This window comes from Malaclemys terrapin, chromosome 5, assembly GCF_027887155.1.
Source record: "Malaclemys terrapin pileata isolate rMalTer1 chromosome 5, rMalTer1.hap1, whole genome shotgun sequence".
NCBI classification, from domain to species: domain Eukaryota; kingdom Metazoa; phylum Chordata; order Testudines; family Emydidae; genus Malaclemys; species Malaclemys terrapin.
The window spans coordinates 30,547,744-30,560,670 of record NC_071509.1 but is presented as its reverse complement, the minus strand read 5'-3'; the positions used below and the strand labels follow the sequence as shown (position 1 = coordinate 30,560,670).

General features: G+C 37.2%; 2 protein-coding genes across 12 annotated transcripts in view; both read left to right on the top strand.

Moving 5' to 3' along the window:
- The window catches only part of PROM1 (prominin 1), an 84,893-nt gene extending 79,745 nt beyond the window's left edge, over nt 1–5,148 (top strand). For 3 of the 11 annotated variants that reach the window (XM_054030932.1, XM_054030929.1, XM_054030928.1), the window contains 4 exons: nt 320–343; nt 715–783; nt 3,438–3,477; nt 3,724–5,148. In XM_054030932.1, coding sequence (XP_053886907.1) covers nt 320–343; nt 715–783; nt 3,438–3,456 — 112 coding nt within the window. In that variant the 3' untranslated portion in view covers nt 3,457–3,477; nt 3,724–5,148. Of the gene's footprint in view, nt 1–51; nt 784–3,437; nt 3,478–3,723 lie in introns of those variants that run through there. The other 8 variants (XM_054030934.1, XM_054030933.1, XM_054030931.1 and 5 more) reach the window with 4 other exon arrangements.
- A 1,050-nt stretch (nt 5,149–6,198) lies between these two features.
- Nucleotides 6,199–8,337, top strand: FGFBP2 (fibroblast growth factor binding protein 2). Its single transcript, XM_054030444.1, has 2 exons — nt 6,199–6,951; nt 7,912–8,337. Exon 1 carries the CDS (start codon nt 6,274–6,276, stop codon nt 6,937–6,939), a length of 666 nt encoding a protein of 221 aa, XP_053886419.1. The 5' UTR covers nt 6,199–6,273; the 3' UTR covers nt 6,940–6,951; nt 7,912–8,337.
- The last annotated feature ends 4,590 nt before the right edge of the window (nt 8,338–12,927 follow it).

Sequence of the window (12,927 nt, the reverse complement as noted above, 5' to 3'; positions counted from 1 at the left end):
TTTGCTCAATATCCTGATTATCCCTAACCAGTCTTTCCTTTTCACTTGCAGTTCCTCTGTCTCAGGGACTTGGCATTTTACTTTATGATAACTGTTTTTACTTATTTTCATTTTGACTATTTTTTCCTATTTATTTTAGCTGTTGTTCAGTAAACTTGTGCACTTCGTTTTTTCAGATCATTTTATTTCACACGGGTCAATTTACATTGTACATTCACAAATGAATAGAGCAGCAGCAAGACATGTACTGCTAAGACAAATGTTCACTTACTAGTATGTTTTTTAAGTTGATTGCTTCTCCTCTTTTTATATTTTTTAGTGTTGAAACTATACCCATGAAAAAGTAAGATACTTTTACTGATATTTGTTAAAATTATTTTACTAAGGAGTGAGGGTTTATATTTAGAAAGTTTTTTAAAAGAATTACAAATGTCTTTTGGTTTAATTACATTTTATAATGTTAGGGTACAACTGAACACAGATATCTCCATTAAATAATTGAAAATTGGAGCATGCTAAAATAAGACTTCATAGAAGTATTTGATATTGTACAGTATCAGTATAGTTGAAAATTAAAGAATATTGTCTACTGAACACACCCAACTTATTTTTACATACAATACCATCATCCATTTACGTATCTTTGTAGCCATTTTGTACATATTGCATCTTATAGTTAACATAGTCTTTTTTGGTGTATTTATTTTGTTACAGTATGGAAAATGGTAATAATGGTTATCATAAAGAGCATTTATATGGTATACACAATCCTGTTATGACAAGGTAAACCAAGTCTGAAACTGCATGCCTTCACGTTTCCTTGCTTAGTGTACTATGCTAATTAGCTATCCAATTTTCTGCATGTTTTAAAGTGAATAGTGTGGAAGCAGAGAGTTATTCTCCGACAATAGTTTAATTTTCTATTTGCTTTTTGCATGGTTGCTCACTATAACAAGTGCTGTATGTTTAATTTTTTTGAATATGCCTACATAACCATAGATATTGTAATAGTATCCAGTCATTTAACTATGGAATTTTGTAAGCTTAAAAGCCACATAATTCCATATTACTTCTCTGATATGGTGGCCCTAAAATGGTAAAGTTATTAAAGTACTCTGTATAGAAATTAAAAGGCTGTGGGGTGCATGTTCACTTTTTCCTGGGTTTTTTTTTTTTCTTCATGCTTATATAAAGGTCTGTAGGACCAATTATAAATTGATACCTAATAATAGCCACTTTGACTGTAACATGGGGCATTAATAGATTATTCCTTTTTAAATTCTAGTTTGGTTTTTAGAATTTTTTTCATGTGAATGCATAGAAGTAGGCTACATAGAACAAGCAGGACTAGAGATTTAAAAGAGAGAAAACAAAAAAAATCTTTTATTTTATAAAAGCAATGAGTAGCTACAGTAACCTCTCAAATTAACGTAATGTTTAATTGCTCCAACCTGTGCCTTTGGTGCAGCTTTTTAAACATCTGAAAAAAGGCAAAGTTTGCTATGTGCAGGCTGCAAATGGGCCAGGGGAATGGAAGGGGTAGAGGGGAAGATGGATGTTACTGCACCTCTGAAATTAGTCTAATCTTTTATATGGCCAAATAGTTAAGTCACAAGTCTGGGAGACAGGAGTTGCGGGGTCTTCTCCTGTCTCTGCGGCTCACTTGCTATGAGACACTGGCAAGTCACTTAACCTCAGTGCCTTAGATTCCCATTCCATAAACCTGGGATGATGCGATCCACCTCACTGGACTGTAGTGAGATTTCAGTAGGCTTTGTAACATACTTCTGAGTTCCTTGAATGAGAAGCTATATAAATAATTGACAAAGATAAGGAATAGTGAGCCACATAACTTTTTTTATATAGAACACATTCATATTGAATGTTTGGTAGAGAATTAATTTTTATTGCTCACTGGGTCATGGATGGGGTGTTCTATGTTGATGGGGCTTGAAGTTGAAATTTTTGACAGCCCTCAGGGCTGTATCAGTTGAGTAAAAGTCTATTTTGCATTGATTATTTTATTAACCAAGTAGCTTCCCTATGCTTCCTTTAGGAGGAAGTATTTCATAACAGTGGTATTGGTTAGGGTGACCAGATAGCAACTGTGAAAAATCAGGATGGGGTGGGGGCTAATAGGCGCCTATATAAGGAAAAAGTCCCAAAAAATGGGACTGTCCCGATAAAAACGGGACATCTGGTCACCCTAGTATTAGTGGTGTTATAATGTTCATTATTTTGGCATAGCCTATATCACACTGTGGGCTTTTGGGACTCCTTAAATTAATCTATAAGGTATTTGACTCCAGAGTCAACTCCACTGGCACATCGGAGAACTTCCACATTAAAGACTTTTTTTGATATTTTCGATAAGAGGGAACCAATAATCGTCCAGACTTTAGAGTCACTTTCTGATCTTTGGACTTTTTTAATATTGATATTTTCAACGTTCTTGAGCTGTATGGCACATTATTTGTGTGGTATTTCAAAAAAAAATTTATAAGGAAATCCTTGTTCAATGACTGAATATACAAGATATTTGGAAATAAGCCAAAAATCATTAACATAAAAAATACTCTGTTAAATGAAAGCACACTAGCTTTCCACATGGACACAAACATATTAAGGACTAGATTCTGATTTCAGTTGTCCTACTGTCAGTGAACTTTCTCTGGATTGCCCTTCTCCCTGTCCCCTCCCCCCCCATAACTAACATTAGAATTTACTCTAAACTGCTGCTTCTTTTTGATGATTTCATATCTGAGACAGAGTTTGGAAAAACTGGATCAGGGCTACCACAATCCAGGGATACCACTCCAGTAGATTCTTGTTTTCTGTTCTTAACTGCACCGTTTTCATGTTTTCTGCTACCCTACTTTTTCTCGGTTCCTACAGGTCTTTTTAGTTGGCTGTAAGTATTTGTAGCATCTTTTGAGTGAGATTGTTAGTAGTGAAACCATATCCTTTTAAAGTGACAGGAATAGGAAGCCTCCCGTTTTGCACCTGCAGTGTTATGGATGCAAGTAATTGCAGGTTGCAGTTGCATTTAGAAATCTACCTGATTATTTTCCCCCGATCAGGTAGGTAGAGATATAAATAAAAATCAAATGCATTTATAGTTATTTGTGAGAGCAAAATGGGAGGTTGGGTTAAGACCTTTTCTAACTCAGGTCTATGGTGTTTGATTATCTGAGCATTTCCTTCCACCCTAAAACAAGTCTTAAAAATAAATAAATTAAACCCATTTTCTCTAATTAAAAACTTCAATAACTGGCAAGAAGACTCAGGACTTATTTATATAGCACTAATAGGTTTCAGACCTAGGGATAACTGGTCACACAATTGACAGCTGACAGTGCCACGCACTGTAGTTATGAAGTCAGGTTATTCAGTTCTTTTGTTAGCAACAGAAAAATATATTTCTGTGTTCTCTTTAGCTCTGTGGAACAGTGGTAGCCAATACTGGAAACATCAGGGGTAAGTAAGGAACTTTTAAAATTTATTTCAGCACATCCTCCCATTTTAAAATCTGCTTCTTAAAATGTAAAAGAACAAAGGCTTGTACACTTATAATAGCATGATTGTTGGTAAGGTAAAGAAGTTTATCTGTTGACACACCCGTGAATTTCACATGAAGACCATGTATTTATAGTGTTCTATCTAAATTGTATTGCTACCTTAATCAATTTTTTACTGATTCTTTTTCTTGTGATCTATTTTCAGCCTATAGAAATGAGCCTCAAGATTCTTCTACAAGAAACATGAAATTCTTCCAACCACACTGGGATCTGAATTCACCATCCAAATCCCATGCCACTTGTTCTATGTGGCTTGTACAGTAAATCAGTCTTGAATCAAGAAAACAGTGTTTAATGTTATGCCATTAACTATTGTACAAAATACCAGAGCACTTCCTCTTGTTCACTACTGTTTGAGACTTGAACTAAAGTGGTTTCTGTTTTTTACTTTTTTACACTGGGGTTTCTATTTCACATCACAGTACGTATATTAATGTGGCTTACACAGATTTTGCTTAAAGTTTACTGCCCTACCATGATTACTCAAGTTCTTACCTTACCGTTTTGTTGGGAATGTGTTAAATACAGTATATACACATTTGCATAAAGAATACATTTTGTATACAGAGTCTTTTGTATATACATTTTCTTAAAGCTTAAAAGTGTTTTAGCTAAATTTTTGATATTGTATAATGTACTTCACAGAGGAATTTATCAGCATGTTCAGTGTTGACTTTTGGTGCTCTTGGACGACCACTTTGGACTGAACTTTAAATGTACAGGATATGCAGTATCTCCTGTCTCTGAAAAATTAATTCAGTTGTAGGTTTTTCTCCCTCTTTTTGAGTTACTTAAAAATCATCATGTATTAAATATATTAAAATTAAATGTATTAAAAGGGTATTTGCAGAGAGACTCATTTAAAATTACAACTTTTGTGTATGTGGCAGGGTATGGAGCTCCCTGGAGTTTGAGTGATGCTCTAATTAGACCATGAGAGATGTCATAAAGTTGGTAATTTTTAGAATATTTCATCTCCAGACCAAGTTCCTAATAAATGTCAGTGGTTCTCTAAACACGCAGTGATTATATTTTTGCTAACTAATTTTTAAATTAAACTTTCTACACAGGAATTTGAACACTTTTAGAAGGTTGTTTTACATCACTGTAGTTTAGTGTATTGCCTTGAATTTAGACATGGCAGTTGTGCTCCTGGATTATATGACATTGTAAATCCACTTAAAGGACTGTAAAGGTCTACACTACAAAAATAAAGCACAGGGGATGAGAAAGATGGAAGAATTGGGTATCTTGAACTGAACAGCAAACTGATTATATACCAATATTAACTATGTTTCCAGAAAAGGTCATTTGGCTTAAAATTACGATAATTCCAAAAACCTTTGAAAACATAAAACAAAACTGAACAGCAATACCAGTTTTATGTGGAATAACATAAGTTTTTCACTCTTTGGTCAGAAATGGAAATGTTTCGATGTGACAATATGTAGCATATGTATGTGTGTGTGTGTGTGTATATATGTTCAGAATTGTAGAATTTAAAAAGTTTATTTTTAATTTGAGAAAATTTTCCCAATCCATTTAAATAAACAAAAACTTGGTTAAGTAATCTCTATTTGATTCATAAATGACTATTTTATTTCATTTTAAGTGTGTTTGAGAAGTGTAGGAGGCACACTGGGTTAAGATATGGGCTAAGATCACATTGGAAAATGGGTTTTGTCCTCCTTACAAAAACTGATGTACTGTTGGACTTCATTGACAATATTGGCTCCAAGCAAGATGAGAAATCCAGAAATAGAATGAGAGGTATTGGATTACATTGATAAACCTGTGTGGGGAAGCTCATAAACCCCCTGGCCACACTGGGTATGTCTACACAGCAAAGAAAAACCCACTGCTGGCCCTGCCAGCTGACTTGGGCTGCAGGGCTGTTTCATTGCCGTGTAAACTTCTGGGCTCAGGCTGAAGCCCGGGCTCTGGGATCCTGTGTGGTGGGAGGGTCCCAAAACTCGGTCTCCAGCCTGAATCGACACAGTAATGAAGCAGCCCAAGACCTGTGAGCCCAAGTCGGCTGGCACGGGCCAGTCATGGGTTTTTCTTTGCTGTGTAGGCATACCCAGTGTGTCCTAAACTCTTTCCTTAGTTAAGGAATGTGCTGTTGATTTTCCACAGTATTCCATGTTTCCAGTATTGGCACAATAAAATATAAAAGCCACATGCATGCCAGTGCACATCCACAAAAAACATAAGGGTACCACAAATCCGTTTTTATTAATTGAATAATTTTTAATCTTCTGGACAAAACCTCATAGGTTTGATTTGGCTGACCTTCTTGTGACTACTTCCATGTGGTCAGACAATATCTGGCATAAAGACAGCTATAAAATAGCGGGAGAGTGGAAAATATCTGTTAAAATCAAAGGTGATGTGTGAATTTTGGGTAGGAATGTGCTTTTAAGTTATACAACTATCGTGCTCTATTTAGCTGCAAGATGCATCTTGTTACCTTCTTGGGAGTTCACAGGTTATTTGACATTCCCTTGAGCTATAAATTATAGGCATATGCTTACACTAGGGTGGTTTATTTAAAAAAAAAAATACAGGCCACCTTGAGAGAGAGAGAGAGAGAGAGTTCTTTGTGCACGAAACCTTTAAATTGTGAGCAGACAGTTGCTTGTTTCTTTTGCTTTTTTGGACTGAGTTGCTTCAGGATTTTAGTCTGTGTTTCACCATGAAGACTGTCATCCTTCTTCTAATGATGGTCTGTTGCATGGGAGGATTGGGACAGAAACAGACACAAAAGAAAAGGAGCAATGGTGAAGAAATCCATTTTCAGACTAAAGTCAAAGACGCTTGCACAATGAACATGAGTGGTGATGGGGAAATGAAACTCAGAATTGAATGCAAAAACCAAGGAAAGTCTTACTGGTGTGAATATACTGGCAAACCATCAATTTGTCGTCCTTTCAATAACAACCCAAAGGTTTATTGGAACCAGATTTCCCTTGAACTTAGAAAACTCCCAAACGCTTGCCAGTCCACCCTAGTGTTGAAGCCCAGCATGTGCCAAAAGGCTCCTACAGATGCTCACATGAAGCAAGTAGCTTCCAGCATGAAGCCAAACCAGAGTCCTAGCCAGCAAGCAGATGCAGCCAATCACGGGAAATCAATCCAGAAACCCTCAGCTTCTCTAAAGCAAGTTAAAGAAACCCAGGCAGGGAAAAGCTCTGTCAAAAAAGCAGGGAGACCTAAACCATCTACACTACCTCTTGTAAAACCAACACAGCGTGGACAAGGGTCTGAAAATGATACTGAAGTAATGAAGTTGGCACGAGAGCACTGCTGGGAATCACTGCACACTTTCTGCTCCTACATCATCAGCATCTTTAAAGGTTAAGAATTGCTTCAGGTAAAGCTCCCTCTTCGATAATATACAGCCATAACAGAATCTCTTCAAGTCGTTTTTTTTTTTTTTTTTATTAAGCTCAGGGCTCTTTAAAGGATATAGATAGCGGTAGTATATTGTGTAATTAATTCAGAAACTATCAGATAGGAAGAATTTGTTCACCTTGAAGATTTAAACTCGTTGACTGTTAAGTGATTTAAGGCCTAATCCCATGAGGTTTTGAACAGCATAATCTACCATTTGAAGTCAATAGGAGTCAGGGGACCCTAGTACCCCTCAAGATTGGGCCTTTAGTAAGAATTAAAACAGAGTGCCTGCTATCTTAGTTAATAATAAATAGTACTATTTTCCGAATTACTTTCCAGTATACTTCTGTGTGTGATACAATTCTTAACCCAGAAGCTCATCAATTCCACTTGTATAAACTGGATTTATTTTTCCCCCAAAATGCATGCTGCTTTGATTAAAAAATTATGCCATCTGATTAGTTTAAATGTATTGCATGCATCTAAAAGCACAACTTAGAGAAAGAGACATTCAAATTCTGAGAACACAAGGTTGTTAACCAAAACTACTCGTTAATATTTAATTAACTTTTAAACTATTTTATAGAGTTTAGAAAAGTTACTTAATTTACATACATAAACCAAAACAGACAATTCTTTGAATATTTCTCATGGAAATGAGAGGTGATTAAATGCTAAATCTTTGCTGCTATAGTTTGGGCGTAAAGACAAAGCCGTCACAGAAGTAGTCGGAGTTGTACCACTTACATTTTACCTTGGAGACTACCAACAGCTGGCTACAAAACCTGACAGACTTTCCACAGGAATGGAAATATGTACAGCTGGAGACAGAAAGTTAGTTAATTTTAGGTGTGCTTTGACTGCTGAAGATCCCAACTGTGCTTAATAAGGCAAATTGCTAAATGACTAATTTTTATTTTCTTTTTTTATTTTGCAGAGCAAATTTCTTACAGCTGAAGAGTTCCCTACTGGAGTTTCTGTTTAATACTCTTTTAGACTAAGTTTCAAAATGGGACCATAGCTATAAATCTTGTAGTTACTTTTTTTCCTTTGCACTTCTAAAATTAAACCATTTTAACAAGTTTTCAAGGCAATCACCAAAGATGCATGAAATTGGAATGTCTGTACTGAAATTAAGAAATTCTTCTAGATAAATTCTTTGATTCTTCTAGGTATAGATATAATATATAGGAACATGACTGCATTTAATCTGAGATGCCAGGTTAACCTGGTTTTAAAGTGCTGTACTTTGCTACATTTTACTATTTGTGCAACTTTATTTTAATGAGCATTTATAGAGAGATGAAAGCTGTAAATAATGCTCCAGTTTATGCAACCAATAAAAGAATGATTTTTGAAAATATCCTTGTTTTGCTGCAATCTGTGTCTAAACCGTGATTTACATAATGTCAATGCCAGTGTCTGAGGACTGGGTTAGATATCCGGGGAGGAGGAAACTACAGATCTCAGAATGAGGTGGCAAGTGCTTGCCCATGCTATGATGCTGAGAAACTTCAGTTGCAAAAACTGAATGGAAAAATTAAAGTATAAGTATAGTCCAAAATAGAATATAAAACGGAGGCAGCCCACAGAATGATGCTTTTTTTATTATTCATTGCTATTATGAACATGTAATGAATAATCTTCACTTGTTCCTGACTCCAAATGCTGTACTTGCAGGAAGGATTTGGAAAGGGATAATGGAATATTCAGCTTCTCACCAACGTAGAGGTCTGTGCACTTTACTTCCACGCAAACATCAATGTCAAAAACTCAGCCAAATGCTGAAAGGATTAACTTGTCTTCATTTTAGGCTATTAGAATTTACAAAACATATTACTCTATTATTAGTCCTCTGAAATAGTTTTTAACAAGTACCCCACTTTGCCCTGGTCCCCTACGTGAGTCTGAGAGAGACAACTGGAAAAGCGGATAAGGTTTGTTTCATACCCGGATTCTGCAAATATTTAGCCTCTTGTGCAACTTTACTCGAGCACTTCCACAAATTGTCTTATACTGAAATGCTAACTAATGTTTCAGGGGAGAGTTTTTGAGAAAGAAAAACAAGTGACAAAATTGAGAGAGAATCCTTAATAGTACAGGATTAGTACAGTAGCAAGTACACAGAAGGAGGAAAATATTTGCCAAATAGTTTGATGTAATTAATCTAGGTCTGAACTCTGATAAAACAGGTGCTCAAGGAAGCTTACAGTTGATCTCCGTTATTAAAGTTAATGTTGTAACTATCACCAGTCATTTCAGTTATCTTTCCTAGCTTTCTGCTTCCTGTGAGGGGCATTCTGATAAGTACCTCCAAACATGGGGAGAAGTGAATGCAGTTTTATATCCAATTCTCAAACTGTTTTATTGCCTATTACTTGGTGTTTGAGCCACCATACAGAGCAATCTTTTAGGGGAATAGACTTACAAATACATAAGTAAACTCTGGTAAGAAACAAAACATGATCTTTTAAAGAGAATTAGGCTGCAGTGTGTTTATCATACTTTAAAACTTTTTTGGGAGACTGCACATGGCTGCTTGTACTCGAAAACAATATATACTCCCTATAATAACTTCCATTTCTTCTCAAGTAATATTTAGACATAGCAGAACTATTCCAGGAATGTGTGTGAATTTTCCAACAAGCAAGGTGTTTGACACGAGTGATTCTGTATGTGAATCTGTGCAAATGTGGGGGTACAGGATGGGTGGAAGGGTCGAGAAATGAGGCCCAGGAAAAGGAGCAGAAGAACTTGAATGAATTGAAAGCTGTCAATTCTGAATAGCGGGACATCAGGGAACAGTTACTCTGAAATGAATGGCAGTCTGGGAATGCCAACACTTTCCACAAGTGGTCTTCAAAAATGTGTGTGTGTGTGTGTGTATATATATATATAAATATTATAGCTTTGCAACTTGAATTCTGCCCCCGTCTCCCCAAGTTCCTGCTACCTGCAAAGTCAATGTTAATGTGTTTTCTTTAGCAAGGCAGGCATCCTTCCCTTTGTACAGTGCAAAACTTTACTTTAGCTTGCAGACTTAATGGCTGTAGGCACATTCTCCGGAAGCTTTCTTCCTGCGTAAATATGACATTGACCAACTGCCGAGCTGAAGTGTTAGTGTGCAGGACAGTGAAAATGGATGGCTGTCCAGGTTACAAAAAAGCATTGGCAACTACTCTGAGAGGGTCGGCTGAGCAAGCACATCTTGAGAGGAGCTTAGATGCCATCATAATGCCAGTGTCAGAGTTGAGGAAAAGGAAGTGCTGGTCCTAGTAAGAAACTGCAAGTGGAAATCAGAGGGGACTCCATATAGTCTGCCTTTCAGATCCCAGCCAGCCAAAATGGGGGAAGAACCCATCACTGAATGTTAGAGGAGTCCAAATAAAAACTGAGCTTTCTAATCAATTAAAACTAAAGGCTAGAAATGAAAGAGGACTGCACAATCTTAGTTGGAATTATCATTTTTGACACAGTATGAAACCTCTGGCTTCCTAAAACTTCACAGTTATGCTGGACATGATGGCCACTTGAAGCTTCAAAGAAGCAGTGGAATAGAGTTCTGGTCCAGCTGCTACCACCTGAGCCAAAAGAGAGTCCCCATTAGCTCTGGAATAGAATTTTTGTTGTTCCTATGGAGCTTTCTAGACTTCATACAGCTATGTAAAAGCACCAACTTCTATCAATAAATTAAACAAATTAAGATGATAGGATCTATCTACTAAAAATTGGGCTGTGTCACAATAGCTTCATCCCTTTGTCTCCTCCCTCAACAACTCCACATAGAAGAAGTCTAAGTAAAAACAGATGAGTGAAGAGTGCCTTGAAGGGTCAACAAATCTAGCTTCTGTTGAAGTAGGAGGGAAAGTGAGCTCTGTGGCCAGGAGCCCTTCACAGTGGAAAACCCTGCTGCTAGCGTGCTCCCAATTAAGCAAGTGGGCCTGTTAGTTTGAGTACTTCTATTGATAGCAGCTGCCATGGTGGTATGCTCAGAAGGCCTGATCCAAAGCCCATGGAAGTTCCAAATAATTTCAGTGGATTTTGGATCTGATCTAGAGAGGTGGGGCTGTCCTACAAGGAGCTAGAAGCCCAAACTATATAGAGCTTTATAGGTCAAAGCGAACTGCATCTAGAAATCAACATGCAGCCAGTGCAGCTCATAAGTATATTATGCTTGTGTGAAAATACTGATTAATAAGCAGTCTGCCAAATACCACACGGCTTACAGTTTCCAGTTGGTCTGAAGATGTAGCCACATATAGGTCACAGTGCAGTCGTCTAGCTTTGAAGTGAAGGAAGCATGTAGTGCTCTAGTATGGTTTGCCACAGCAAGAAGAGGATGCAACTTGTTCTTGCCAAGTGCAAATGAATAAGTACTTTTGGGAATTGTAGCTATCCTCTTATCCAGAAGGAGCTGGGGGTTGATGACTCTCAGGCTACGAACCTTGTAATGGGGTGCAGATGAAATTTCCTTTTGGGTGGGGGGCTGTTTTCTTTCTTGCCCTCTCTGTCTGTAAGCAATCTCCACCTCTTCTGGATGGAGTCTTAGCCACGTTCCAATCTCCGTGAGAACATTCCATTACCCTGAGAGGTTAGGAAGAGAGCTGGGTGTCATCAATTCACCAAAGAAACCATAATGCTATTAAGCCTTCTCTCCCCTTGTATACATTGAACAGGAGGGAGGACAAGACAGGCCCCTACCACATGATCTGTGTGATGTAAAACAGTATAGGGCCTATGACACACATTTGAACACCTTATTCTGAAAAACAGAGGGCACTTTGATACCAGGTGGTAGGCACCTTCAATCAGTTAGATTACATTAGGCAATGGTACGTGTACACAGCAGTCAGGTAATTATTATAATCTTGCTTTCAAACATTATAAAATTGGCTATGTTCTATTCTCTAATAACATAATTGTATCAATTAAATTTCCATTTAATTGCTTGTGTTTAAAACTGCAAATGCACTGTTATGAAACTAGCTACCATTTTGGTATGAAAGTGCCATTCATTCATGAAAGGAGCATTTCAAAACTGTTTGCTATAAGTTCAGTGCAGTTTGCAAGAACTCTGTGAATGAATGAACCCTCCTTTGTTTGTTTTAAGTTAACCTGTTGGTCCCCACACTAGACAGGGAAATCCACACAAGTGGAGATGCAGTCTCTCTTATTTTCTTGGCAGACAACTGAAGAGTGCTGGGAACCAGGAAGACCTGAGTTCCAGACATAGTTTTCACCACTGACTCAGAGTTGTCAGGCAAGCCATGTGACCTTTGGGTGTCTCCTTATCTGTAAAATGAGGTTGGTAACAGTCTTACATGGGTAAGTGCCATGAAGACTTGCAGTATTTTGAAACGGTAAAGCACTCAATAAATGCCAACTATTTTTAAAAAGCACAATAAAATACCCAGAAAGGATATGTGTATTACACACGTAATTGAGAATGAAGTGGAGAAAATATGAGAGCGTTTAAAGATTCCACTTATTAAATATTGAATTCCTCTGTCAATCTGTGTGTATTCACAAAGAACTTGTTGGATCAGCTGTTTTATCCTGAATAGAGTAGAGGAAAGATTTTCTTCAATTTCATTTATCTCAGTGGTTCCATACTGTGCAGTTCTATGGACTCATTCATGTGATCTTGGGTGTTAATATCTATGTTTACAAAAGTCTCCTAATTTTGAATGCGTCCAATTTTGGTGCCTAATTTGACACAACCGGGGCCTGATTTTAAGAGGTACTGAGCATCTGTACATCCTAGTGAAGTCAGCAAGGCTTTCAGGTACTGAGCACCGCTGGAAATTAAGTCTTGGCTCTCTTAAATGGGGTATTCAAACACTGAGGCAATTCATACTCTCAAGCTAGGACCTGCCAGTGCTTAAGCCCCTCATATTAAAAAGCAGCTCAAGTGTATGCCTAGATAATACGTTATTGCTTCAAGCTGTTTTTC

What these genes read in the sequence shown, in the direction of transcription:
- FGFBP2 (XM_054030444.1), top strand. Translation starts at nt 6,274, where the DNA reads ATGAAGACTGTCATCCTTCTTCTAATGATGGTCTGTTGCATGGGAGGA.